The sequence below is a fragment of the Podarcis vaucheri genome (assembly GCF_965113315.1).
Source record: "Podarcis vaucheri genome assembly, chromosome: 2".
Lineage (NCBI taxonomy): Eukaryota > Metazoa > Chordata > Lepidosauria > Squamata > Lacertidae > Podarcis > Podarcis vaucheri.
In genome coordinates, this window is record NC_138760.1 from 76,151,063 (window position 1) to 76,178,668 (window position 27,606).

At 43.8% G+C, this 27,606-nt stretch overlaps 1 protein-coding gene across 7 annotated transcripts in view; it reads left to right on the plus strand.

The window, feature by feature from the left end:
• The window catches only part of SEMA3F (semaphorin 3F), a 126,540-nt gene that overhangs the window by 90,026 nt on the left and 8,908 nt on the right, over positions 1–27,606 (plus strand). For all 7 annotated transcript variants that reach the window (XM_082214502.1, XM_082214508.1, XM_082214504.1 and 4 more), the window contains 7 exons: positions 9,167–9,260; positions 12,402–12,521; positions 18,969–19,108; positions 20,012–20,126; positions 22,801–22,870; positions 23,719–23,863; positions 25,970–26,192. In XM_082214502.1, the coding sequence (XP_082070628.1) occupies positions 9,167–9,260; positions 12,402–12,521; positions 18,969–19,108; positions 20,012–20,126; positions 22,801–22,870; positions 23,719–23,863; positions 25,970–26,192 (907 nt within the window). The remainder of the gene's footprint in view (positions 1–9,166; positions 9,261–12,401; positions 12,522–18,968; positions 19,109–20,011; positions 20,127–22,800; positions 22,871–23,718; positions 23,864–25,969; positions 26,193–27,606) is intronic.

Genomic DNA, 27,606 nt, shown 5'->3' on the forward strand with positions numbered 1-27,606 from the left:
TTTCACTCAGCAGTAGGTACTCTCCCATGTGTGTTCAAGATGGTGCACAAAAAAAGAAGACAGGAAATGCTATATGCTATTTTTGTCAAGGCTGAATAGTCTTGGTTGGAGTGTTTGAAACTTTCAGAAGAAAACAACTGAACCTAATCTTGAGAATCTTAACTTTCCTTAACGTTTTGGTGTTGTTTGATTGTAAATTGGAGAATCAGCCTAAAATGTGGTGCTCTGGTTTCTTAGCATTTTCTTCCTTCTGTTGGATTCTCTAGTTTTGATAATGCCTTGTCTTACCCCTGGAGTCATCCTGGTAGCTGTTTTCATCTAAATCTGTAGGGCCTGATTCTGTGCTGCTGAGCTGGAGCAGGGTCATTGTCAAAGACATCATCATTATTACTATTATTATTACACAGTGTATAAGTAACATTGGGTTTTCTTTTTCTCTTTTCTTTACTGAATGTTCCATTTTACACATCAAAACAGAAAACTCACAAGTGGCACAATCACTTTTGCATTTTGCACAAGATGCACACTTTTCCTCAGTGCTGAACAATGGCATTTGACACCAAAGCAGTCTGCCCACATAAGCCCAAAGCTCTAAATAAAAAGGAAGTCCAACTCCTAAGCAAAATCATCTTTCCAGAAAGAATGCATGTCTAGTAGGTTTCGTAAACGGGTTGGCACTCACACTGCTTGTGGGAAGATGAGCCATACAACCCCCAATCTCAGTTTCTATTCAGAGTCTGAAAGTCTTCCGTTCCAGTTCTTTTATTATTTATTGCATTTATTAGTAGGAAAAGAAGTTCTCTGGCTGACATAACAGCACGGTATGACATGTTCCTCTAAGGGCAACACCTTAAACTACAACTAGGTGTAATTAGCTGTGGGTATAACTGCTTAGCAGCCTGCATCTGCTGTCTGCAGGATTTACTAGAACTATAGTTTTGTGTGTCAACACTTGGTCTCATTCAAAAGCCAGCTTTCATTTTCCTGCTCTTTGTAGCTTGAATCTCCAGCTTCTACTTGATGTGCTATTTATATTATCACTCATTGCTATTAGCCAGTTAAAATGCATTGCACAATGTCAGGAGCCATCCTACTTTCCTCACCCCCTTGGGCATTGTCACCATGTGTTTGACATACATTAGAAAGAGGAAGCAAGTCTTCACTGATATCCTGCCACTGTTGACCTCCCAAGCTGTTAGCACAACGAGGTGGGGAAGAGAGTGGGATGTATCAGATGATGAGAAGTTGCAAAGGGAATGGAGTAGAAAACACACTTATCACATCCTACTGCAGTCTGGAACCCTTCAAGCCCCCCTTTCTATCTTTTGGTAAATTGCAGCTCCCATCCGCCACCTGTGGATGGAACCTATAACGGCACCAAATAATACAATTTGTGACATTCCCATTAGTACAACTCTTGTAAACTGTGTTGTGCTTAAACTTTAAACAGCTGTTTTATCCCAAACATATCAATCATGTTCCATTTATTTGTATACTATGTAAAGAAACTGCATTTGCACTTAGAATCATAGAATCATAGAGTTGGAAGAGACCACAAGGGCCATCGAGTCCAACCCCCTGCCAAGCAGGAAACACCATCAGAGCACTCCTGACATATGGTTGTCAAGCCTCTGCTTAAAGACCTCCAAAGTAGGAGACTCCACCACACTCCTTGGCAGCAAATTCCACTGTCGAACAGCTCTCACTGTCAGGAAGTTCTTCCTAATGTTTAGGTGGAATCTTCTTTCTTGTAGTTTGGATCCATTGCTCCGTGTCCGCTTCTCCGGAGCAGCAGAAAACAACCTTTCTCCCTCCTCCATGTGACATCCTTTTATATATTTGAACATGGCTATCATATCACCCCTTAACCTCCTCTTCTCCAGGCTAAACATGCCCAGCTCCCTTAGCCGTTCCTCATAAGGCATCGTTTCCAGGCCTTTGACCATTTTGGTTGCCCTCCTCTGGACACGTTCCAGTTTGTCAGTGTCCTTCTTGAATTGTGGTGCCCAGAACTGGACACAGTACTCCAGGTGTGGTTTGACCAGAGCAGAATACAGTGGCACTATTACTTCCCTTGATCTAGATGCTATACTCCTATTGATGCAGCCCAGAATTGCATTGGCTTTTTTAGCTGCCGCGTCACACTGTTGGCTCATGTCAAGTTTGTGGTCAACCAAGACTCCTAGATCCTTTTCACATGTACTGCTCTCAAGCCAGGTGCCACCCATCTTGTATTTGTGCCTCTCATTTTTTTTGCCCAAGTGCAATACTTTACATTTCTCCCTGTTAAAATTCATCTTGTTTATTTTTGCCCAGTTCTCTAATCTGTCAAGGTCGTTTTGAAGTGTAATCCTGTCCTCTGGGGTGTTAGCCACCCCTCCCAGTTTGGTGTCATCTGCAAATTTGATCAGGATGCCCTTGAGTCCATCATCCAAGTCGTTGATAAAGATGTTGAATAAGACCGGGCCCAAGACAGAACCCTGTGGCACCCCACTAGTCACTCTTCTCCAGGATGAAGAGGAACCATTGATGAGCACCCTTTGGGTTCGGTCAGTCAGCCAGTTACAAATCCACTGAGTGGTAGCATAGTCAAGACCGCATTTTACCAGCTTCTTTACAAGAATATCATGGGGCACCTTGTCAAATGCCTTGCTGAAATCAAGGTAGGCTACATCCACTGCGTTCCCTTCATCTACCAGGCTTGTAATTCTGTCAAAAAACGAGATCAGGTTAGTCTGACATGACTTATTTTTCAGAAATCCATGCTGACTATTGGTGATCACAGCATTCCTTTCTAGGTGCTCACAGACTGTTTGCTTAATGATCTGCTCCAGAATCTTCCCTGCTATTGATGTCAGACTGACTGGGCGGTAATTATTTGGGTCCTCTCTTTTCCCCTTTTTGAAAATAGGGACAACATTTGCCCTCCTCCAGTCTGCCGGGACTTCGCCTGTTCTCCAGGAATTCTCAAAGATGACTGCCAGTGGTTCTGAGATCACATCTGCCAGTTCTTTTAATACTCTTGTATGCAGCTCATCTGGCCCTGGATACTTGAATACATCTAAACTAGCCAAATATACTTGTACTATCTCCTTAGTTATTCTGGGCTGTGTTTCCTTTGCTGAATCATTTGCTCCAAATTCTTCAGGTCGGGCATTGTTTTCTTTATCGGAGAAGACTGAAGCAAAGAAGGCATTGAGTAGTTCAGCCCTTTCTGTGTCCCCTCTTTGCATTTCACCATCTTCTCCTCTGAGTGACCCCATTGTTTCTTTGTTCTTCCTTTTGCTACGAACATACCCATAAAAGCCTTTTTTGTTGCTTTTAACCTCTCTAGCAAGCCTGAGTTCATTCTGTGCTTTAGCTTTTCTGACTTTGTGTCTACACGTGCTGGCTATTTGTTTGAATTCTTCTTTGGTGGTTTCCCCCCTTTTCCATTTTTTGTACACATCCTTTTTTAATCTTAATTCAGTTAAAAGTTCTTTAGATAGCCACCCTGGCTTCTTTAGGCACCTTCCATGTTTCCGTCTCATTGGTATTGCCTGACGTTGTGCTTTTAGTATCTCCCTCTTAACAAACTCCCAGCCATCATGAACTCCCTTTCCTTTTAGTATTGTTGTCCATGGGATCTCACCCAGCACTTCCCTAAGTTTTATGAAGTCGGCTTTCTTAAAGTCAAGAAATTGAGTCCTAGTATGCTTGGCTGCTCCTTTCCGCTGTATAGTAAACTTCAGAAGAGCATGATCACTCGCGCCTAATGATCCTTCCACTTCTACCCCACTAACCAGGTCATCAACATTGGTTAGGACCAGATCTAAAATGGCTGTTCCTCTTGTTGCTTCTCCCACTTTCTGGACAATGAAGTTGTCTGCAAGGCCAGTGAGGAATCTGTTTGACCTTATGCTCTTGGCTGAGTTTGACGTCCAACAAATATCCGGGTAATTGAAGTCCCCCATTACTACTATCTCCCTTCCTTTTGCATGCTTGGCCATCTGTTCCAGGAAGGCATCATCTATGTCCTCCGTTTGGCTTGGGGATCTATAGTAAACTCCCACAATGAGGTCTCTGTTATTCTTCTCTCCCTTAATTTTGACCCAAATGCTCTCACTTTGGCTTTGAGGATCTAAATCTTGGATCTCTTCACAGGTATACACATCCCTGACATATAACGCCACTCCTCCTCCTTTCTTGTCTGGTCTGTTTCTCTGAAATAGATTGTATCCCCCCATTATTACATTCCAATCGTGGGACTTATCCCACCAGGTTTCAGTGATGCCTATTATGTCATATTTAGTTTGCTGTACCAAGAGCTCAAGCTCATCTTGTTTATTTCCCATGCTTTGCGCATTAGTGTACAGACATTGAAGTCCATTAATCATTCCCCCGTGTCTCTTATTTAAGGATTTTTTCCTCCCACCACTAGGTCCGCGTGCTGTTTGCTCCATTTGGTCTATGACATTTGGATGATCATCTTCATTAATTGATAGACTCCTACCTTCAGGAGCACTGTCTCCCTCCCCCACATTAGTCAGTTTAAAGCCCTCCTGATGAGGTTTCTGAGATTTTTGGCAAAAACATTCCTCCCAACCGTTGTGAGGTGCAGCCCATCACTTGCCAGAAGTCCATCTTCAAGAAACTGCAGTCCGTGATCTAAGAATCCAAACCGTTCCTGTTTACACCATTTGCGGAGCCAGCTGTTCACTTCCACTATTTTCCCCTCTCTCCCTGGGCCACGTCGTTCAACTGGGAGGACAGATGAGATGACAATTTGTGCATTTAGTTGCTTCAATTTCCTGCCGAGAGCCTCGTAGTCTCTTTTGATCTTCTGGAGGCTATTGCTTGCAGTGTCATTGGTTCCCACATGAACCAAGAGGAAGGGGTATTTGTCAGTGGGTTTTATGATTCCTTGCAGTCGTTCAGTTACATCTTGGATCTTAGCCCCGGGGAGACAGCACACTTCCCGAGACATCTTGTCAGGCCCACAGATCACTGCTTCTGTTCCCCTCAGTAGGGAATCCCCTATCACCACTACACGCCTCCTCTTGGGTTTGGTCGGGGTTCTTCCGTGAGCTGTCCGTTCCAAGGTCGCCTGCACATTCCCTGAGGACTGACTTTGCTGCTCGTCTTCATATACCTGATCGACTGTAATGAGGGAGAGATCCTCAAATGGAGTCTGCTCTTCGTCTTCCATGCTAGGGGAGAGGACCTCAAAGCGATTGTGTATTTCTAAGCAATCAGAGTGAACCCTGGGCCTCCTACTTCTTTGAGTCACGTTTCTCCATATATCTGGCTCCTGTGTTGGTGAACTAGACTCCTTCTCAGGGGAGTCCCCTGTCTCCTCCTTGGTGGAGACGGTGTGCTCTGTTGCTTCCAAGAAGAGCTCCAGCTCTCTAATTCTTTGGAGCGTAGCTACACGTTCCTCCAGTTGCTGGACTTTGTCTTTTAAGAGGGCAATCAACATGCAATTGCTGCAGGTAAAGCTGCCTGCAACCTTTGGCAAGATGGCAAACATTGCGCAGGAATCGCAGGCGACTGCAGCTGTTCCCTCCCCTTCCATCTTGAGATCGTGTCGTTGGGGTTGGCTACAGAGGTCCTCCATCATAAAAAGCTTGAAGACAGGACAAATAACTTCCCCCACACAAAAAAAACACCTAGATCTCCCCAACAAACGTTTGAGACTAGCTCCCCTAAATCTAAAAGATGACTTGTCTCCAGTCAAGTGGACTTCTATGGACAGGTGTCCCTATCCCCACTTTAATAAAGAATCCTTGCAACATTTAGTGCTCTTTTCAAAGTCATCCAGTGAAATCCCAAGAGTGCCACAGGCTTTAGCAAAATAACCAGGAGTCTCAAATTATGAATCAGAGACAGAGATCCAGACAAAGCTAGCTCAGGTCAGGTTCCAGATACAAACACAGGAAGCTCATAATGCCCACCTAAATGCATAGTGGGGAAAGCATTTATTAACTGTAAGATATATGCAGCATCAAATCATTTGGTGAAAATAAAAAAATAAATTTAGAGCTGAGACAAATTGAAAGGAATTGCAAAATAAGAGGGTACTTGTGTGGCATTAAAATGTCCTCAGGTTTGATGCACCACCACATCAATGCCCTTTCCTCCACAGCCACCTGCTGCCCCTCAGTTGACTAGAACTGAGCCCTGGCTAAGGACGTAGAGGCTGGGTAGGCATATGTGGAGGGAGGGGGTTATTTTGGGACCCTGGTCCCAAGCCAGTTAGACCCCTGCACTTTCTTACAAAAACCTGGCATTATTCAAGTGTCTGTATCTAGTGAGAACTCTTTGGATATGTGTCTGTGCTGGCATTAGCTGGTATTTCTGGCCCCCACGAAGCTGTATGCTGGGACCACAAATTCCCTATGCTCATATTCATGTCTGTTCTTTTATCTCATTCACTCATCCCAACTCTAGTTCCTTATGCTGCTGACTCAGCCCATTCTGCTAAAAGTAGCTGACTTTAGCCATTCCTCAGGTGAAAGATGAACTACAGAAAGGGGTTTATTCTGTCCAATCCAATCCATCTTGAAGACAGCATCAGCACCATTTACCAAAGATCAATAGGGTGAATGCTGTCAAAAGAATGAACTCAATAATAGTCTGAGTTAAAAATATTTGAACCGTGTATCTCACTCTCCTTATCTATTCAGTCCTTACACCACCCCATTCTTAAAACACAAAGCCTTTAAACTGCTCTGCTTTCCATTTGCTGGATGGGGGGGGGGCGCCCTGAAAAGTTCTCACTTACATTTTTGTAGGAATGATCTGTTAATAAATAGCCACAATTCTAGAACAGTAGCTGCACAATAGCCAATTGGACCCTATTCAACAAAGGAAGACGTTTAACTTAGAAAAACAAGGGACAGTATCAGTAGTAAATATTTTTCATGGCCAATACAGATATAATAAAATATTTTAACAGACTTTTGTTTTCTTTAAAAACATGCTGAAGTCATTTTTGTGACATTTTAATAAAAACATTTTGGGTAAAATTATATGAACACATATGTATACTTCCCAATAAATCAATAATATAAAAATAAGTCTGTTCCAGCTAAAATTTACATCTCATTTAACAGAAGCTATTTAGCAGTTCATGCCAATGTTTGTCTACTCAGAAGTAGGTCCAACTGAGGGTACTTTCAGTTGGATGTTTATTGTGGGATTATTGATTGATTGATTGATTGATTGCCACATTCACATAACATTGTCAGCATCAAAATGTTAGCCCACATCCTCCTCACTCCAAATTAATCTGCATAGACCCTTTCTAGAGGAAATCTGATATATACCACCTGTTGCCAACAATCTTGTTTGCAATAGCTCAATGACCTGTTTTCATATTAAACTCCTGTCTGGAAGCAGGGGCCTACTCTCAAGTAGGTATGTCAAGTTCTGCAACCTAAGCCACTCCCATCAAAATAAATGGGAATTAAAAGCAGTGCCATATTAAACCCTAGGAGGCCCCTAGGCAGTCAAAATCTTGTCCTTCCCCCTTGTGCATGCACTCTAATGGGATAATATTGAACTAAGAAAACTTGATTGTAATTTTCTTCCAGATCAAATCAATATTATTTTCATCCGTTGTTGCAGGGCCTCTAAAATGCATGAGGCCCAGAGGTCAGTGCCTACTCTCCGCCTGTTTGGTAATCTGGCACTATTTAATAGTGCTTAACACTGGCAGATTAGGTTTAATGTTTTTATCAAACCACAAGAGGTATTTTGTGGGGGGAAACCTCTTAAACCTTTTCACGGCATTTTTCTTTAATTTCTAAATGGCTTCCAGCCCACTAAAGCAGCGATTTCCAAACATTTCATTAAAAAGATCCACTTGTGGGATTTCTTTCCCAAATGTTGATTCTACCACCCTGGCTTGGCAGTCTCTTCTCCACTGCTCCTTCTGCCGCATTGGCACCTACAAGCATTGCCAGCGTCCTAGCAACCCTCTTATAAGGCCAGAAGTGGATCCCAGTGTACCGCTTGTGAGTCACTGGAGTAATGAGTCATTAGTTTCATGATAGGAGGGATTCAAATGGCATTCACTCACTCTGCACTTCTCAGCAATATTTAAGGCCTGCATCCTATCTGCTCTGCTTGTAGCTGTTGGTTGTCCTCTAGGGCGTGGGGGGAAATGTGACATCCGTGATTTATTGTTGTTTCATACTCAGAAGAGGTTGTAGCACAGGGTGACTGAAGGCAATCTGAAGTTCATCAGTGTCTAGGTACTACTTAGTAATAATATGTGGTAACTATACACTTACCTGTAGTGTTCACACATTACAGCACACAGTTGTTTCACTTCACCCAGTGGTCATACCCAGTGGAAAAAGTCTGAAAATGTAATGTTGTGTGCAAACATTGCAGGGAAAACGTTGAATCTTTGGCTAGAATGTTACGTCCAGTGTTTCTTGAGATGGAGAGGTCCAGAAGTATGAATTTTAGGAATGGGTTTGTAAAGTAGCACTATGCGGATAAAGATGGTGGGATACACTATTTTTATATTAATGTGTTTTGGTTTTTTTCATTTACAGAACAGGTTTCTTTAGGAGGAGAACTGTTACTTCTGCAATTTTAAAATGGGACACATATTTGGGAGGTGTGCAAAACGGGTTAGAAAGTGAATGTTCCTGTAAATCGGTCAATGCAGTAGCTTTAGAGAGTGGCTCTGCTGCCACATTTCTTAGGGTTGACTTGAAATTGATATAAAACTTGTAAGAGTAGCGTGTATACAGTACTGCAGTTGCTAGGGTAATGTTTGCACCAGCTTTCTACATGTTTGGTGGTGATTTTTCTCCATGCCTCCGCAGGGTCTCTGAACAAAATAAAGTCTGTAGTGGCATGGAAAAAATAGCTTTGCATGGTGAGGTAATGAACTCACCAGTGAGTCAGCCACCATTGAAAAATGATTTAAAGCAGCTTCCATGGGGTAAACATATTACATGCCAGGATTTCTTACATTCCACTGCTTATAACCTTGTTGGACGAAACTTCCACTCCAGAGAGATGCGGTTTGGACAGTGTGATTCACGTATTCAGCATCTTGTATTCCATGTACTTTTAGATGCTCTCTGATTAAAAAGAGTTGTGAAGGCCTAAGGTAATAGTGTGTGGTAAAGCAAATCATTGATCTACCTGTTGCCTTACTTTCCAGGATTACATATTCTACCTGGAACCAGAGAAGCTTGAGTCAGGAAAAGGAAAATGCTCGTATGACCCAAAGGTGGACACCGTATCAGCATTAATAAGTGAGTTCCATGGTTGTGCAACATCAGTCATTCTATAGGCATACAATTGTAGAGTTGGAAGGGACCCCCAGGGCCATCTAGTCCAATGCAGGAATGCAGGAATCTCAACTAAAACATCCATGACAGATGGTCATCCAGCCTCTGTTGAGAAATTTCCCTCTTTATGAGTTCTAAAACGATATCAGGATTGATAAGGGGGAGGGGGGCTATGCTACTTATAAGCACAGCAGCTCTGTGTCAGGAAATGGTTTTGGCCATCCTTGGGCATGGATGAGTTAGCTGGAAATGTCATCGGAGTTAATGGGGAAAGATCATGGCCTCTCGGATGCTGATAAAGAAGAGAAAGGACATACTGTTCACTAAACTGCAGTGTCCCATCTGGTGGGAGAAGAGGAGGAATAGGGCTTTGGCGAATAGCAAAGTTCTGAGAGGTTCCTTGGCAAAATTTCACAGATGACATTTATGTCATTTTGTTATGGTCCAATCGTTTCCACCTATCCATCAGACATGATTATTCCTCCCACTGCCCTAGCATTCCAAAACAACACAATGCCTGAGTGGCCAGCTATATTCACATATAGTCAGCTATATTCTGACTTAAGCCAGCTGCAAATTTCATGCAGACCCCTCTGCTTCCCTTGAGAAACCTGGTCCTTTCCATTGGTCATGCTAGAGTTACCAATGTATACAGTGGTACCGTGGGTTACATACGCTTCAGGTTACATACGCTTCAGGTTACAGACCCCGCTTACCCAGAAATAGTACCTCGGATTAAGAACTTTGCTTCAGGATGAGAACAGAAATTGTGCAGCAGCAGCAGGAGGCCCCATTAGCTAAAGTGGTGCTTCAGGTTAAGAACAGTTTCAGGTTAAGAACGGACCTCTGGATCGAATTAAGTACTTAACCCGAGGTACCACTGTATTTTACTCTTGCCCTTTAATATCTGTATATAAATATATCTTTGAATGTTCTCATCTTCTTGGATTCTTATATCCTTCCCTCACCACATAGACCCACCTTTTTTCACTCAACCCCAGATTGATTTCAAGCATGGACATCCTCTGAACTTTGTCCTGTGTGGCCATACCATCTCCCGCAGGGCCCCTCCATCTCCAGTTCAAATGGTGGCTCAAGCTCCACAGGGCTTTCCCCTATGTGGAGGGCTGGGATTACAAAACTTCACAGCAGGGAGATAATGAGGAGTGGTATCATTGTCCTGCTGACCCTGGGCCTACTACTGGCACAACAGCTGCACCACTCTCCCCTAAGAGTCGGTTCCAGTGCTGGCCAAAGTTCTTTCTTCCTGCAAATCCCCTAACCCCTTGATATGGCCTGGCTGCCTCTGATCTTGTCCAAGCATTAGTATCCATTTACACGACAAGCCCAAAACTTCTTAATTAATCTGAAAGCAGCTGCAGCACTGGCCTGAGACAGGCAGGAATTGTGCCCTTGTACCAGTGGGTTCCTGACTGAGTGCTGGACCTGATTAGCAGCTTTGCTAATGAACTTAGGTTCATTTCTGTAAGCCTTACTAATTTCTGTATAAGAGATTCAGTGCAGCGGTAGGGAAACTATGGAAGGGCACCTAACAGTTCATATGTTATGCATGACTAATAATCTTGATCCTTTTCTCCCCTGCTTTTGATCATTATGAGGTTTCTTCTATCAATGAAAGGTCAGAGCAACAAGAAAGGGCCCCTTCTACAGAGACCTTGCTTTCCCCTTGTCGTTTCTTTTCATTCCCACTCTCCAAGAACAATTCACGCAGATTCCAAGTTTGATCTCACACTACCAAATAGAATCACCATACCACCACCCCCAAAAATTCTAGCATTTAATTAATTCATCCTTAAATATATAGCCGTTCCATGCTGACAGCAGCTTCAGACATGAATGAAGTCAGGAGACTAGGAAGTGCAGGTGCTTCGCTCTTTTCCTTTCCCCACATCTCTTATCCAGTGTTACTCGATACAATAATTATTGTGCATGGACAAGAATTAGGAGATACAGTCCCCCTTTACTCTTTATTTCATGTTTTAATTACAAATTTCTGAATTCTCCTGAGTATTAGCACCTAAAGCATCTGAGTTAGGGGCGGGGAACTTCTTTTCCTCTAACTTCTAAGTTTGTCTGTAAGAATTGTTGGTGATGCCACCAGAGTGGTATGACATGGAAAGGCTGCATGTTTTTGCAAGGGAGAAGATGGGGAAAAGAGCACAGAACAGGGTAACCCTAAACTATTTAAACTATATTAGGTGTGAAGGGCAGTTGATATACCTAGGGTCAAACTAGATGAGATGCAGGAAATCTGTGATTGGCTCTCTTGAAGTTTCTTGGGTTTTGGGTGGTGGTGGTTTTTTTAAAGCAGCTGCGGGGGCCCTTGAATGGAATGAGGCAGTGGCACTGGGAGAGGGATTAATTTCCCCCCCTACACACACACACACACACACACACGGATTTCCCAGTCTAAATCACATTTCCCCTCAAAGCTGAGGGGGGGAAATATATGGCTGCCTGTATACTATTTTCCCCTATCAGGCAAATAGTAGAAGTGGCTGCAGTTTAGACAAGAAAAAGGTCTTGGTTAAATTCTCCCTCCTCTGAACACTGTGTTCAGAGGTTGTGTGTGAGAGAGGGAGAGAGAAAACTCTAATCAGAGCTTTCTTATTGAGTTTGAGAATGAAAGGACCACAGAAGGAGGCGAGTTTCTCTTTTTCCTACCCATTTAAGAGTTCAGAGCAAATGAATGAACGTTGAGGATCTAAGAGAGACAATGGTTCCAGTTTCATAGTCTGGCAATACTGTCTGTGCCATCCATGCCCAAAACAGAACTTTGCATTCTTTTCTCACATGGAGATGTACAAACTCCTGGTGCACAACTTTATTTTTTTTGGGGGGGGGGGTGGATGGAGGTGGGAAAAGAAGAAGGTTGAGGTACTTGTCTTCACATCATTGTTCAAAGTGCCAGTGAGCAGCTTCCCTGTTTCTGTAGGTATCATTTAAGAAGTGAACCATTCCAGGCATTTCATATATTTCCCCCCATCCCTCTCTTTCACAGAACCAGTGGGGTGAGTGGTTGGGAATCCTGCCTCAACAAAACTCTCAATTAATTTTCTTCCCCCTACCCTCTGTTGCCCACAGATGAAGAACTCTATGCTGGTGTCTACATTGACTTCATGGGCACTGATGCCGCCATCTTCCGCACCATGGGCAAGCAGACTGCTATGAGGACTGACCAATACAACTCCCGTTGGCTAAATGGTGAGTGAAAGGGGGGCAGACTGCAGAGTTTGAAGTGAAGAGGACAAAAAGCAAGGCTGCATTCATGATCTTCGTGTCCAATGTCCATGCTACATGGTGGGAATTGTGACTTGGAGCACAGAGTTTCCCTCTCTTCTTTCCTCTCTGTTTCAGAATATTATTGTAAGAAAGAAAATGTGAATAAAAAGAGGCTTTAGTAAAGAAAACATTATACTAGCAGGAGCGTTAACCAACAACCCCCCTCCCCTTTGTCTTCAAGTTCCTTCTGTGAGTGCACACTGTTCCATGGTGACTTCTCAAGTCTGGCTTCCTGAGGGCTTCATGCCAAGTCATACCAGCTGCCTACAATTGGTTTCTTTTATCTGTCCATATATAGCCAGCTCAGTGGGCTTTGTTGGGGATGATGGAATCTTAATTTAGCTCTCTGGACCCCCTTTCTCATCCTGGTGCCCTTCGAGTCTCCTTTGCTGTTACAGTGTCCCCATGACACCTATCATACCCTTCTTCTGTACTCCCTTGTTTTCGGTCCTTGATACTTGATTTTGCTGTTGCCTTGTCCTTGCACTGTCACTTGTCCGTACTTTCTGTCTAGCTCCCAGGACACCAGGAATAGGGCTCTCCTGCCCTGTTCATGTCTTGCCAGCCTTAATAGATATGAAATGCTCCATCTATGTGGAACACGAAATACAGAATCTGCAAGTGTTCCTACTTCATTTGGGCTTTGTAGAGCACATCACTGAAGAAGTCATTGTCTTCTATAACTTTCTTTCCATAAAGAAAATATATGTGCTAAGTTAAGACATCTGGTCATTTCAGGAGTGTGTTGGTATTTGACTAGTTTCTCTTTTTGCTTAATTCCTTGGCTCTGGTATATGTCCCCTTTTGTGCGTTCAAAAGCATTTTGCTCCTGGAATTATTTCTCTACACACAGTTGGTGGTGAAGGGCAGGTTTGTACTCTTGTCATTTCTGATAACTGATCCAGGGCATTTAATCTCCTGCCCTCTCTCCTCCAGCATGCATCATGGAAAGGGATCCAGTGAGAGAAGGTCTCAGCTTCCTTTTTGGTTGCACCTCCAGCTGTTGTGAAGCAGCAAAAACAGCTGAGTAAACTGGGGTTGGGAATCAAATTTAGGGAGATGTCATTTTAGTAACCCGAACAGAGCTATCTATGAAAGCAAATGCTGGATTATAAGGGTGACCATTTGCCTTCCATGGCAATTCTTTAGCAGTGATGGCTCTAGAGAAAATACCAACATATCCCCAAATTGCAGAGCTTCCAAGATATTCTTACAAAAGCTTTTAAGGCAGACAGGTGTGCTTGCAGCCACATAAATCTTACAGCTCCCCCCCCCCACCCCAAAGCAAGGGAATGCTTGGTACTAATGATGAAGGTTACTGACATTAGACTTATGAACAGCTCAGGCCCAGAGTTTTTCAAAGTATGGTACACAGCTTCTCCTGGATGGATGCATAGAGTTGTGTTCCTGACAACTTATGTTGGTGTTACCTCAGCACACCGACGTTATGTGGGTGCAGGAATTTGGCGGTAGTATGTGTGTAAGAAAGCAGTAGTGTATGTGTGACAGAAAGTAATATGGGTGTAACTTGACTGGTAATATGGGTGTGTCACTAGATGAAACTCCCCCTGTTCTTACACAGGAGAGGCATAGTCTTAACTATTCATAGTAGGATTTATATTTAAGTAGAGCAGCAAAGTGTTGCACTTGTGTCAAGGCTGCCCAGTGTCCACTTACTCCTGTGGTTGCCGTATTTCAAAAAATAAAAACCAGGACACCCTGAAAGTTGAGGGTTTTTTTTTGTTTTTTTACAAAAACGCCAAGAAAACATGATTTTTCAATTGACTTTCCTAAGATCCAGGACACCGCCACCTTTCAGAGGTTCCCCCCGGGTGTCAATTCAGCATTTGAAATCCTGGTAATGTCTGGGAAAATCCGGACGTATGGCAGCCCTACTCACTCCCCACCTAGAGGATGAGGATAAGGCACTTCTGGAACAAAACTGTATGTTTCTTTACAGAGAAACTTTTAGCACTATTTTTCAGCCAAGTCTCAGGTAGACTTTTCCCACTTAAAATGGTTATCAGTGTTCTAACCTGCAACACCCACTCAGCCCCTTCTAGGATTTTACTTCCCCTCAGGGAATCAAGACCAGTTTGCTCTGCCTGGCTAACCCCTCTCAGACAGTTAACCATCTGCAACTGCCCACACTGGCTTTTAATTTTTCTTTCACCGAGAGTCAAATCTCTATTTCACTTCTAAAACTGTCAGCATCTAACTTAAACTCCACACTCTCTTTCCTGATTTTCTGATGGACTCACCAGCTCTCACTGGTTGCTGGTCACTAGGAGGCAGACCCAGGGCCTGTCCATCACAGTATGAGCTGGTTGTCTGGGAAATAAGATGATGTGAAAGAAGCTGGGCAGGTGAGATTTCCACATGAGTGAGGGACATGTAGTGTGGGGCAAGCAGCACTTCTCTAGTACTTTTTCCCCAGTAGGAGAGAGGATGTCATCCATAAGACTGGGATTTGCCAGTGCTGCATGCTTGCGGGGTTGGAAGGCAGGACATGCTGTATTCATTTATTTACCTGGCAAGAGCCTTTCCTGCACTGTTTTAAAATGGGCATCTGTTTTTTTACATTAAACGTATTTTAGAAAGCAGCATAATTGTCCCACAGCCTGTTACAAACAGTTCAAAATGAACCTCAGCACCATATAAAAAGGCTGCGCATTACATTTTGCTTGGTGTTATTAAGGTTTAATGTTTTACTGTGTTTTTATATATGCTGGAAGCCGCCCAGAGTGGCTGGGGCAACCCAGTCAGATGGGAGGGGTACTACTACTAGTAGTAGTACTGCTACAAGCATTCCTCCACTGAGCTTGTGGTGGCAAGTATGGGAGTTATCTCATTTCCTCCTCATAATGGCCCTGGGAAGAAATCAACAATGCGCTGTGTTGAGCTTCCATTACAGCAAGCATCTCTGCATGCCAGATGGAAGGATCCTCCTTTCCTTCCTCATGCACTGTTCTGGGGGTTATCCTGACTCCCCCAGGACCAATTGCAGGGGAGGCAGGGGAGGGAAGCTCCACTATGCAAACAGAAGTCCTTGCACAGGGCTTCTGCTGATGGGAAGATGAATCCCACCCATTGTGTGGTAGGCTAGGCTGAGAAGAGGGACTTGCCCAAGGCCACCCAGTGAACCTCACGGCTAATCAGGTATGTGAACGCAGGTCTTCACAACCAGCATCCATGGATCAACACAGCCACACTTTTGGACTCTCAGGGGTGGGGTGTGTTACTGCAGAGTCTGTCATGATGAGCTCCTGCACTTGAAAATTTATCACTGTGCCATTGGGGGACGCAGAAGAACTAGTCGCTTTTGGGGGAGGGTATCATTTCATAAAAGTTGAGAAGCACTACCTGCCTCTCAGTTTTGGGATGCCATAGTAAAGCAATTTTCCCTGCCTGTGATTTCAATTGCTATTCACCCTTTTCAAGCTGAGCTGTGTAAGTAAAGAACTCTTAAACTACCTCATTTTGCATTACAAATGAGGTGATACAAGGAATAGAGCTCAGGACTCCAGCACTGTAGACTAAGAAGGCTTAGTTAATCAATCACATGGCCATGTTTCCTGCAGCAGCCTAGCAAACAGCTGCTTAACTCGCTGAGCTTTATGTCAACTTCTTTTCTACACTGACATGAAGATTTGCTTCCCTAGTTTTGGCCTGTGATACAGGACAAGCCACCATCACATCCAGTAAAAGAATTTTAGTACCAAAGGCAGCAACGGATTCAGAATTCTTTTCTGAAGTTTGGATCATAACAAGCCTTAGAGTGTGAAGCATTGACTGAAGTTATTCAGAACAGCTTTTATTTGGGGCATTGAACAGAATTTCAAGAAAGTGTTAATCTATAGAAGTGGTCCTTTCCCTAGTGTTGTAGAACATTTACTGGTTTAAAACACGGACCCTACCTGATTGACACCAGTTAATTAAGTTGGAAAGATTGGATAGAGAGGAGAGCCAAAGAGCTGATTTAGGACAAATCTGTATAACCACTAGGCCCATGTGTGCTCCTTGCCGACTCATTCCACGGGTCTTCTGATCTGGGCAGGTCATTTGACTCATTTGTCGTGATTCAAGGTGGCAGTGTCTGCATGCCACAATAAACCACATCAGTAGCTGCTGGCCTGCCAGGAGGAGCCACCATACACTGAAGAAACAAGCAGCTTTTGTTCTTACAGTTATCTTTATAACTATGTAGTTTAATGTTTTGTAAGCCACCTTGAGACTTGCTTTTCAGCTGTAAGGTGGGACTTAACGTTTTAAAATAAATAAAATGGAATAATATATGCACAAGTTGAGCAAATGTTGACAGAGATGAAATGCCTAGAAGCTGTTTGATTGCGTCTTAAGTGCATTCCGTAAATCTTCATTTTCAACCTCAGCTAACACTATTTTGTGTGACCACAAAAGGATTCCATAACAGATCAGGAAAGGTACAGCAAAATGTGAGCCCTGAACTGAACAATCAGGACTTGTTTGAGAGCGGTAGATGTATTAATCTGTTGCAGGAAAAACAACACGCCTATGGCATCTTAACTTGCAGTGTAAGTCTAAACATGTCTACTCAGAAATAAGTCCCATTGAGTTCATTGGGACTTACTTCCAGGTAGGTGTGTATAGGAATGCAGCCTTAGTTGTTGTTATATAGGTTTCCTGGATCAGACCTTTTTTTGTCAGATGCATCAGTCCTGAGTCTCACAGTGAAGTAACAGTTGCATGGCACATACTACACGTGTTCAGATTTTCACTCTTCCACTCAACCAGTGGCATAGTCGTGAATTTTAATGTTCAGGAGCTCCTGACACCCCTTATAGCTCATCCACAAGGAGAATCCAAAAAGTCCTATACATAATTTCCTGGGGGTAAGCTATGTTGAACTCTGAGGATTACTTCTAATGGTACAGTTTCAGTTTATTAAATGCATTGAGCTTTAGCAAAAGATCTTCAGCCAGCTGAAAGGCTATCTTTTGCTTTACCAGAAATGCAGACAATCTTACAGGAAAGCAGGGACTCCATCAAAGAAAAGAAAATACGTATATGCCATCTGCTTGATTAGTTTCCTCATACTCTGACTTCCTTTATGGTGATACACGACAAACTTGAAAGCCTCACAAACATATTGCCTCATTCACTTGCCAGAGCAGGGAAGGTCTGTCAGCTACCCTGGTGCTCTGGCAGATGACATTGTTGCTGCTGCCCTGAAAAAGGTACCAGGGGGTGTTCTCCCTCCATTATACCACTGCGCCCTACCAACATTTCAGCTCTCTTTTAGGATGAGGTTGGTCCCATCAAAAATTTACATGGCAGCTTTTGAAAGCAAAATCTCTGTGGGTAAACAATAATGGAAAGGAGCTTCCTGCACTCAAGTGGAAGCTGTGTCGGACATTCAGCTTCCAAAAAAACTGAACACTTCCGGGTTTGCAGCATCTGGGAGCTGATTTGTTCGACAACTAAGCTGTTCGAGAACCAAGGTGCCACTGTACTAGCAAATCTTGCTGTTGTTATGCTATTAAAACTTGCTCTATTCTTTGACCAACTGAGAACAGAAAACTCTGTTTTCTTTGAATCTCTCTTTCTCCAAGCTTTGGGGAAGACTAGGTATCGGGTTCAGCACCCACTATAATAGAAAAACCTATAGAATTTTGGTTGTTAGGACAGATACCTACATTCTGTTCTCTCCACTTGAGCTGTTTGAAGGAGCCACAATATGTCAGTGTAGAGCTCTATGAAGTAAATGTGTGCTTCAAAGGGGTGGACCCAAGCCTGTGCATGGAGCCAGTCCTCACCCTATATCACTTTTCAATGACTAATTTGCTCTTGAATAAAAACAAACATCTCTCAGGCAAAGCTGTGCAGGGTGTGAGACAAATTGCTGCACTTTGCTAAGTAAACAACATGTTTCAGAGTAATGTGCTAGGAGCATCTGTCAGGTGATAGGGGCTTGAGCCAATGTCGTCACCTGGCAATATGCTTTTTTCACTACAACAATAAGATAAGTTCAAATCTTTGCCAGTGCAGTATTGGAGGGGAGACATGAGGAAGAAAACTCACGCATCTAGAGATGAGGTGCTGCCTCTTCCAGTGGGGATGAATTATTGTGGCTGCATGAGTTTACTGCATACATCAACCTGAGTACACATCTAAGGAACCTTTTTAAGATTTGAGTTATTTAGCCCCCAGATTCAAGTATAAGCTGCCATTTTTAAATTGAAGGCAGTTAGGGTTCTTCTAACAATGGCCAGGTGACCTCCTCCATGGGCTGGTGAGGAATCACATATAGCACAAAAGCTCTGGGTGCTGGAGTCTGGAAAGAACATTCACCCTTTCGGACCATGTTACTGTTTAAACTACTTTTTGCAGACCCAGCGTTTGTCCATGCACAGCTCATTCCAGACAGCGCAGAGAGGAATGATGACAAGCTCTATTTCTTCTTCCGAGAGAAATCTACCGATTCCCCACAGAGTCCTGTTGTCTACTCCCGCATTGGTCGCATTTGCCTGGTAGGTCTTGAGGATGAATGAACATAGGTTTGGTTGAGAGTTTACTATAAATTCCATGTATTTGGACCCTTCTCTATAATACCATTAACAAGGAGTTCCTGGCACTGTCTAGGAATTTTTAGAAACCAATAAATACTGTGATTTTTAAATAGTGTAATTTGTGAATTTGCTTCCTTCACCCCCAAAACTGAGTAAAGTCATGTTTTGGTCCACCATCTTGAATCAAAATTGGCACCCAGCACTCCAAAATCAACAACAACCTCAGTAACCTTTGTGCCAAATTTGATGATGAAATCTCAAGAGGCAGCCGAACCTATGTAAAAAATGAGCACAGTCACCCTGAAGTCCCATTTAAGTCCACCATCTTGGTTCAAAATGGCACATGGCACCCAAGCATCAAATTAGACCCCCACCTCTGCCTCAGAAATCCTTGTGTCAAGTTTGGCAATAATATATTGAGAGGTGTCTGTATAGAGAACAAATAAACAAAAGAACAAATAAACAAGGTGTCAGTGTATAGAGAATGAATGAATGGATAGACAGACAAACCACTTTCCAAAATATATAGTAGTTCACCAACATCTCTTGTGAATGGCAGAAGCCATTGTTGCTCTGAGTTCCTCCACTGCCACTGTTTCTGCTGCTTCCTTCCTATATTGTCCTCTTTGGTATAGCATGTGAATAGCTGGGAGTCTGGAGTAACTGGGCATTCCTTTGTGGTCATCACTCTTTGCCCTGTTTCTGTTGTGTCCCACTGTACAGAAGTGTACAGAATAAAAGTTGTGTGTCTGATAGCCCAATTCTAGCCGTGCACATTACAAACACTGATGTGGCTGCAGGCAAAAGCACTGTAGCTTCCATAACACTTTTTGTATCCCAGAACACTGCTTTCCTTTTATTTAGAATGATGATGGAGGCCACTGCTGTCTGGTGAATAAATGGAGCACATTCCTGAAAGCACGGCTCATCTGCTCTGTGCCAGGGCCTGATGGGATTGAAACACACTTTGATGAACTCCGTGAGTACAGTGAGGAATGGGACGTTGTGGGGGAAGGGGAGTATGGTAGACAGGACTTTTAAATGCTAAGTGACCTGACATCTTAATAGGGGCCCTGACTAGTGGAGGCATAGACATTTAATGATCTCCACCTAATGCCCTGTGGGCTGGATCTACTCTCCAGAGCCCCTATCAGCTCTCCCTGAATTTTAATCAAGGTCCAGTCAGAAGTTTGCACACCATTTTCACTGAATCCCCCTGCCCCCGCAAATGTTAGGAATAGAAATACACTTCACAGCATTACACATTTCCTGCGGATTGTGTATGTTGCATGTACATATTTCTATGTAGTGCTGTTCCTAAGCACATAATTATGAAGCCCTGCCTGGTAAGTGATGGTAATGTTAGTACAGAGCCCAAATACCCATACTGGTGGTTTGTTCAGCAGTCTACACTTCTGGCACCCAGGCTTCCTTGTAAAGAATAGAGTGGTCCTCAATGAATATAGTTGGCCAATGTACTTGATGCTTATTTTTTAAAAAATCAAGAATTACCAGGGCTTATATATGTCTGCAAGTTATCCGTTCTAAACTAATAGCCTACCCTCTAAACTCAAATGTGATTAAATCTGATGATACTAAGTGGGACCAGCCCTGAAAAAACTTGACTCAAATGTAGCACTGAAAATTTCACCTACCTTACTGGGGTGCTGATAGCAGAAATCTCTAACTAAGAGTCCTGGGGCTTGACAGAACAAGGAATACAAGGTGCCCAGTACTTGACCTCCGGATCACTGTATATAGGAAAATTGCAATGTTTGTGGAGAAGGCAGCTGGTTTTTATGGCTTGAAGAGATCTTCATAATTATCTAGTATAGTCCTCTAAGGATCTGCCACAACCCTAACGTTCCTAGCAGATTTCCCATTATAATAGAAAAGTATTCAGCTAATTTTCAGCGTGCCACAATCAGAGAAAATAATACCCAAGGCTCTCAAAGCCATATGCTTCTTGATATGATTCACTTGTTCAGATAAGTAAAACATTGACATTTAGCCAAAGCTGTAGGAAAACTAACAGTGGCATCTGAGCAGGTTGGAGATAATGTAAAAGGCAGTTTGGAGGATAGCCACATGTGCTTAAATAGAAGGACTGAGATAGAAGAAAAAAGGAAGAGGTTAAGAAACAGCAATGTCTTTTTCATTAACATTTTCTTTTGAATGAGGGTTTGTTGGGCAGTATGCTTCTGTAAAAAGGCCCTTCAAACAAATTTTGCATTTCTTAAAACAAACTTTTAAACAAAAGCAGAAAATATATCCTTGCATATTAGGAATGCTGTAAAATCTTATTCCAAACAAGGTTTTCAGCTGAATTTTGAAATTGTAGCTGAGATCCATCACAAGTACTTTTGTGATGCTTCATTAACAAGCTTTCAGCAACTATCAAAAAATGGGGAGAGAGATCCGACTGTGCAAATGCTGTGTGGAAGCCCATTCACACAAGGAGTCAGCTTGACTTGGTCTTGCTGTTTTCGGGGGTAGGAGAAAATGAAGGCATCCAACACTGGCATAGTTGAGTTTGGGGATCCCATTGGCAAAGGCAGCAGACCCACCTCCAAGAAGGCTGTCAGCCAGCTTTCTCTCAACACAGGCCAGACAGATGGCTGCTGGTCATTCTGCGAGCAACCCCAGTGAGGCTTTTATCACCTTCAGTGGCCTTTGATGGATTGTCTCCTACTAGAGAGCAAATTAGCACTGTCCCTTTCCCTACAATTGCTTTGCTTCCCAAAATCACTACCAGATGGTCTGTAGGATACCTTGATTTCCTGACTTCTCTTGGAGAGGGAATGAACTCAGAGCCTCACCATAGCCATTGTTCTTGCCTGAATGAGAGTGTTCTCTTCTGCCACAGCTGGGGCTGAATTAGAAGTGACAACTATGGGACACTCTTGTGCGGGCCTCACTGTGAAATCGCAATGTGAATCTAAATGAGAAAGAAACCTGAGCACATCTCTGCCTGATATGAAAGTCGTATAAATAGGCAATTCAATCCTACTGACATGACTTATCATTCTTTTTATTAGAAAGAACAAAAGTTTTTATTAGCTACTATTAAGGACATTAGTTGGAACACACGTCATAACAAATTAACTTGACCTGGCTTAACTATGGCCACTGTCTGGCTTGACTAATGTCTGGCATGGTCCACTGTGGTCCTATATCCGCTTGACCCTGACCCAAGGTCTGGGCTGGGCCAGCTTGCCTTGCCAAGTTTCCTGATTTATTTGCCTCACTTCACCCAAGGTGAAATTAGATGTTAGAAGTTTTTTCACCTTCTTCCCAGTAGGACAGGTGAAACATAAAGTGTATAGCTTGGCATCTTCATAACGTATGTATCTGCACCTGCCTCATCTCAATGGCTATAGCCAGAAAGAAAATGCCCAGCCCAATGGCATCACTCCACATGGTGTGTTCTATTAGACGTTACCCAAAAAAAGGGGAGGAAAGAGACACAGAGCAGCAGCAGTAGCAGACATGTGTCTTTTGCCATGCCCAATTCTGTCCTCAGTGAATTGGTTCTGTTTTGACTATCTCAAGGCAACACTGTATTCAGTTCTTCTTTTCAGACTCAGACTCCCCTCTCCCCCCCCAAAAAAAAAACACTCCATGAGTTGCTAACTCTCTCCTTTCTCTTCAAGAGGACGTCTTCATCCAGCAGACCCAGGATGTGAAGAACCCCATAATTTATGCTGTTTTTGCTGCCTCTGGGTGAGTGCTCAGGGAACAGAATTTGGAGACCTTCCTTCCATGTTCATGCCTGTTCATGCTCACAACTTTACAAGGCAAAACCCCAGATTTAACTCTGAAGCAGAAAAACTTCCAAAAGCAGACACCATTCCATCTTGTGGTGATGTGTTCCATTTCTAGCCAAGAAGGGAACGTGGTCTTAGACAGGGTCACCTTGGAATTTTCTGGCAGAGCTGGAATACAGCCCAGAAGCACTTGCTTGCCAAGCTTGGGGTTTTCCCACAAACTTAGCTATGGCAGCTGTAGTTGATGACTTGATCCCCTGGGGTAGGCAGGTGGAGTACGTACATACACACACACCAGGATCTATTTACGCCTCTGCGGGGTCAAGAGGGCGTCAGGTCCTTTGTTAAACCAGCAAGCAGCAGCAGCTAATGCCATTTTTCTCAGTGCTTGTGGTTGGAACAACTAATCCTGGAATGTTATAACTTGGGGACGTGGCCTGATAACTCTCCAGCAGCTGCTTGAGGCTGGCCCCAGAGCACCAAAATTGCATTGTCTTATCCTACCCACCCCCACCTCTTTTCTGGCTTGGTGCTCTGTGCCAGGCAGGAAATCCCTGTTTCTCTGGGGTCTACGTCGTTGCACATGTTCCCAAAGGTTTAAGGACATTTCAAGGGCTTGCCAGCAGCCTAGGCTGAGCAGAGATGCACAACATGTTTCCCCTTTGCAGCTGTGACAGCCAAGAGGTCAGGATGCCTGAGAATATCTGCAAGAAGGAAGGATGGAACATTGCAGCCAGCTTTTATATGTGAAAGACATAGCCACCCTTTGGACTAATACAGCTCCCCACCCTTTTCCTTGCACAGGTCTGTGTTTAAAGGATCTGCTGTGTGTGTCTACTCCATGGCTGACATCCGCATGGTCTTCAATGGACCTTTTGCCCACAAGGAAGGCCCCAACTACCAGTGGATGCCTTACACAGGCAAAATGCCCTATCCACGTCCAGGCACAGTAAGTATGGGTGAGATCTTCAGATGATCAGTTATCTCTATGGCGCTGTCCCCACTCCAGTGCAAATATGTTTTTCAACATTCAAAGCCCAGAGGTTTTGTAAATGCTTATCTGTCCCTGGTAATGTTGCATGCCATACATTCAATGTTGCAATGTCAATATGTTTGGAAGAGTGTACGTGTGAAACAGACTGCTCACTTTTACATGCACCTTTGGCTAGTGGGCTTCCTGTATGGTGCAAGGAATCACATTGAGCCATTGCTCATTGGCAGAACACAGGCTTTACGGGCAGAAGGTTCATTCCTTGGCATTTCTACTTAAAGGATGTTAAGAAGCAAGGCTGAGAAATACCTCCATCTGAGACTCTGGAGACCTGATGCCTGTTGAAGCAAAGAGTTCCAGTTTAGAAAGGCCAATGAGTCACAAAACATAATTGAATGCAGAGAAGAGCTTATTCATACAGAACAAAATTCAGTGTATTTTGAACCTATTGCTTCTTCCTCGGGGGACTTTGCATGCAATGAAAATTTATTCTAAGCCAGAAAAGTTGGGCTTGGCTCCACAGTTGGTGGAACAATGGTCTGATTTTGTAGAAAGAAGCTTCAGATGTTCGGTTTTAAATGAATGCATGTAAGGTATTATTTGTCATTTAATAATAATTCAGAAAAAAGCATACTTATCGAATGGTAGGCCTGGGGAGGAACCATAGATTGGTGGCAGAGCACATGCAGAAGGGCCAAGCTGGGATCCTTTATTGCCAGCTAAAGGGATTTCTAGCTAGCAGGACTAGAGTGTACAACTGCCAGAGGCCTTGGAGGACCACTGCCAACCAGTATACATCATACTGTGCTGGCTTGTGCAGTGGCATTAACACAATATGTACATGAGTACTTCCTCTTCTGCACTGTTGAAGGTTGCAGTGAAGGAACTTATTGGTGATGCTTGCTGGGGAGAAGTCTTAGGCTGCTCTTCTTGTTCAACACAGTCTCTGCCTAGCCCATCATTCCCCTCCTCATTCCTCCTGCTCTGATTCCCTCTCCATCTCTGCACTGTTCTGCCTTCCTTGTTCTCCTCCAGCCTCCTTTGGTATCCATATCCTTTGGTGCACTGCAGCCAACAGCTTTTCAGCCCCACTCACTGCTTGACATTTGGCCACGGTGTGGGAGGCTGATTAGTGTTTCCTCTCCAGGTTGGTGGTCTCTGGACTCATTTGCTGGCATCCCTTCCTTGTTGGCAAAATACCCACAAATAAGGAGAACTCATTGCTTCATTTTACTGGCTGGGAGAATTCAGCTCTCTGGTCTCTTTTGCTCATACATCCTGCAGGGCCAAAAAGAGCCCGATACAGCCTTGGCCGTTCTATGGAGAGGCCTCCAAAAATACAAAGCACAGGCTGTGTTTGGCTCTCACTGCTCAGCAGCTGGGTCATATAGGATTCAGAGGTTTGTGTGAGCATTACTAAAAACACCAAGGAATAATATCCCTTTCAGCAAAAGTAACAGACTTTCAAAAGTGTATCCCTCAGTCCTAGAAAACATCCAAGGGGTACCGTATTGAGCTGCATGTTAAAGAATTTGAAGTCAGCTTGGGTGAAATGTTCACAAAGTGGAGATCTTACAATCCTATTCTGTATACTGGGCAACCCCTGGTTCCATCCAAAGACTCATTCTCTGCCACCCAAACAAGATAAAAGTGGAAGGTTCTTTAAGTGCCTCTTCTCCACAGAAGGAAAAGCAACATAGGCACTGATAGGGACATCTCCTGATGCACCCCAGCAGCCAACTCCCATACTCACATGCAAGAGAATCCAGCTGTGAAAAGCAGCCTTAAGTCATTTTATGAGGCCGTAGCCTTCCCATGGGTTGGCCACTTGAGAACAGAATGCTGGACTTATATTTATTGGGGTGGCCCTTGGGATCAAGCTCTATTGGGAGGCTGATGGGAAGCACCTGTGGGCTAGACTGAGTTTGCAGGCAGTAAGTTATTTATTCCTGTTTTGTAGCATGGGCATTTAGTAGTGCTATAAGAGCAATTCATGCATTGGTAGGGTGGTTGACTGCAACATATATCACAATTTGAATCTGTATTTCTGCCTTGGGTTTTCAGTGCCCAGGAGGGACATTCACACCCTTGATGAAGTCAACCAAGGACTACCCAGATGAGGTCATCAACTTCATGCGCACTCATCCCATGATGTACAATGGCGTGTACCCCATACACCGCCAGCCACTAGTGGTGAGGACCAACGTCAACTACAAGTTCACAACTATTGCCGTGGACCAGGTGGATGCAGCTGACGGGCGCTATGAGGTGCTTTTCCTGGGCACAGGTACCCACTGATGTGCACTGAAGAGAATACACAAACACCTCCCATCCACCAACATTCCCCTTAGAATGGAATAGAATGGAATTCCCCTGGAAAAATAGCACTTGGGTTGGTTCGCTGCGGCAACCACCTGGGACTAGCTTTCTAGGGATATTCAGTTCTGATAAGATTTGGCAGCAAATTGGAAGGTAATGATGGGAACTGGAGAGTCCAGCTTTCAATGTTCCATTCACATGAGATACGGTTTCAGGAGTGCAGGAGCACATTTGGAATTCCTTTTGGCACAAGATCTATGCAAAGAGGAGATATATGGATATAAATAAATATAATAAAATTTTATTTATATCCTGCCCTCCCCAGCCAAAGCCTTTATCTTCCTAAATCACATTCCAGAACCAAAACTGATTCCTCTTTTCCTATTAATTGGTGCCTACAGACCCATTCCAGATGCAAGGACCAGGTGGTCTCTCGGTACTGAGCAAATATAAACCTCTCATGAGCACCTGTGATGTGGAACATATAAGAACTCCCTTGTCATAGACTCTCATCTAGTCCAGCCTCTTGTTTTCAACAAGAAGCTCTAGCCTTGCCTTTATATCTCTAAGCAAATGAGTGGAAGAGAACCTTTTTTTCTTTAGTAGAATCAGCATTCACCCCCCCCCCCCAGCCTTGAGAACAGATGGACTCCTCACAAGGTAGCATTGATTCATGCAGCACATAGATTTAAAAGAGAGACAGATTCATGCAGGATAGGTCTGTTAATGGCTACTAGCCAGGAGGAAGACTATGCTGTGTCTCCGTGGCTGGAGGCAATATGTTTCTGAATACTAGTTGCTGGAAACTGCAGGAGGCGAGAGTGCTCTTGTGCTCAGGTTGTGCTTGCAGGTCTTCTGCAGACACCTGGCTGGCTGCTCTGAGAACAGGATGCTGGACTAGACGGAATATTGGTCTGATGCAGCAGGCTCTCCTTATGTTCTTATGACTCCAGTTCCCACAGGAGGAAGCCATTGTAGGTAACACAGACACAGCTGCATTCTCTTCTGCTTCTGTGCAAACTTACTCCATTGAATTGGAATACAGTAGGATTGTTGGTTGAGTAGTTTGAAGAAAGAGGCGTACAGATTAGATGAAGTGATGTGTAACAGTAGAAAAACTAACACAGGGAGGAGAGCATGCCTAGCCAACTAATGGTGATAGAAAGCATCTGCGCTAGGTCCAGTCTGCTGGAGGCGAGTTACTTGTCTCCCAGCAGGCCAAGGGAGCACAGCCAGCACTCAAAGCAGGTGGTCAGGAATGCTAACGACCCAGAAAGTTCTCATTAGCTGGTAAATGCTGTGTCTCTGCACAGCTGTTTCATGGCCTACCAAGTTAGCTGCTCAGCACCCAGACAGCTGTGCACAGTGCTGCCGCCACCTGT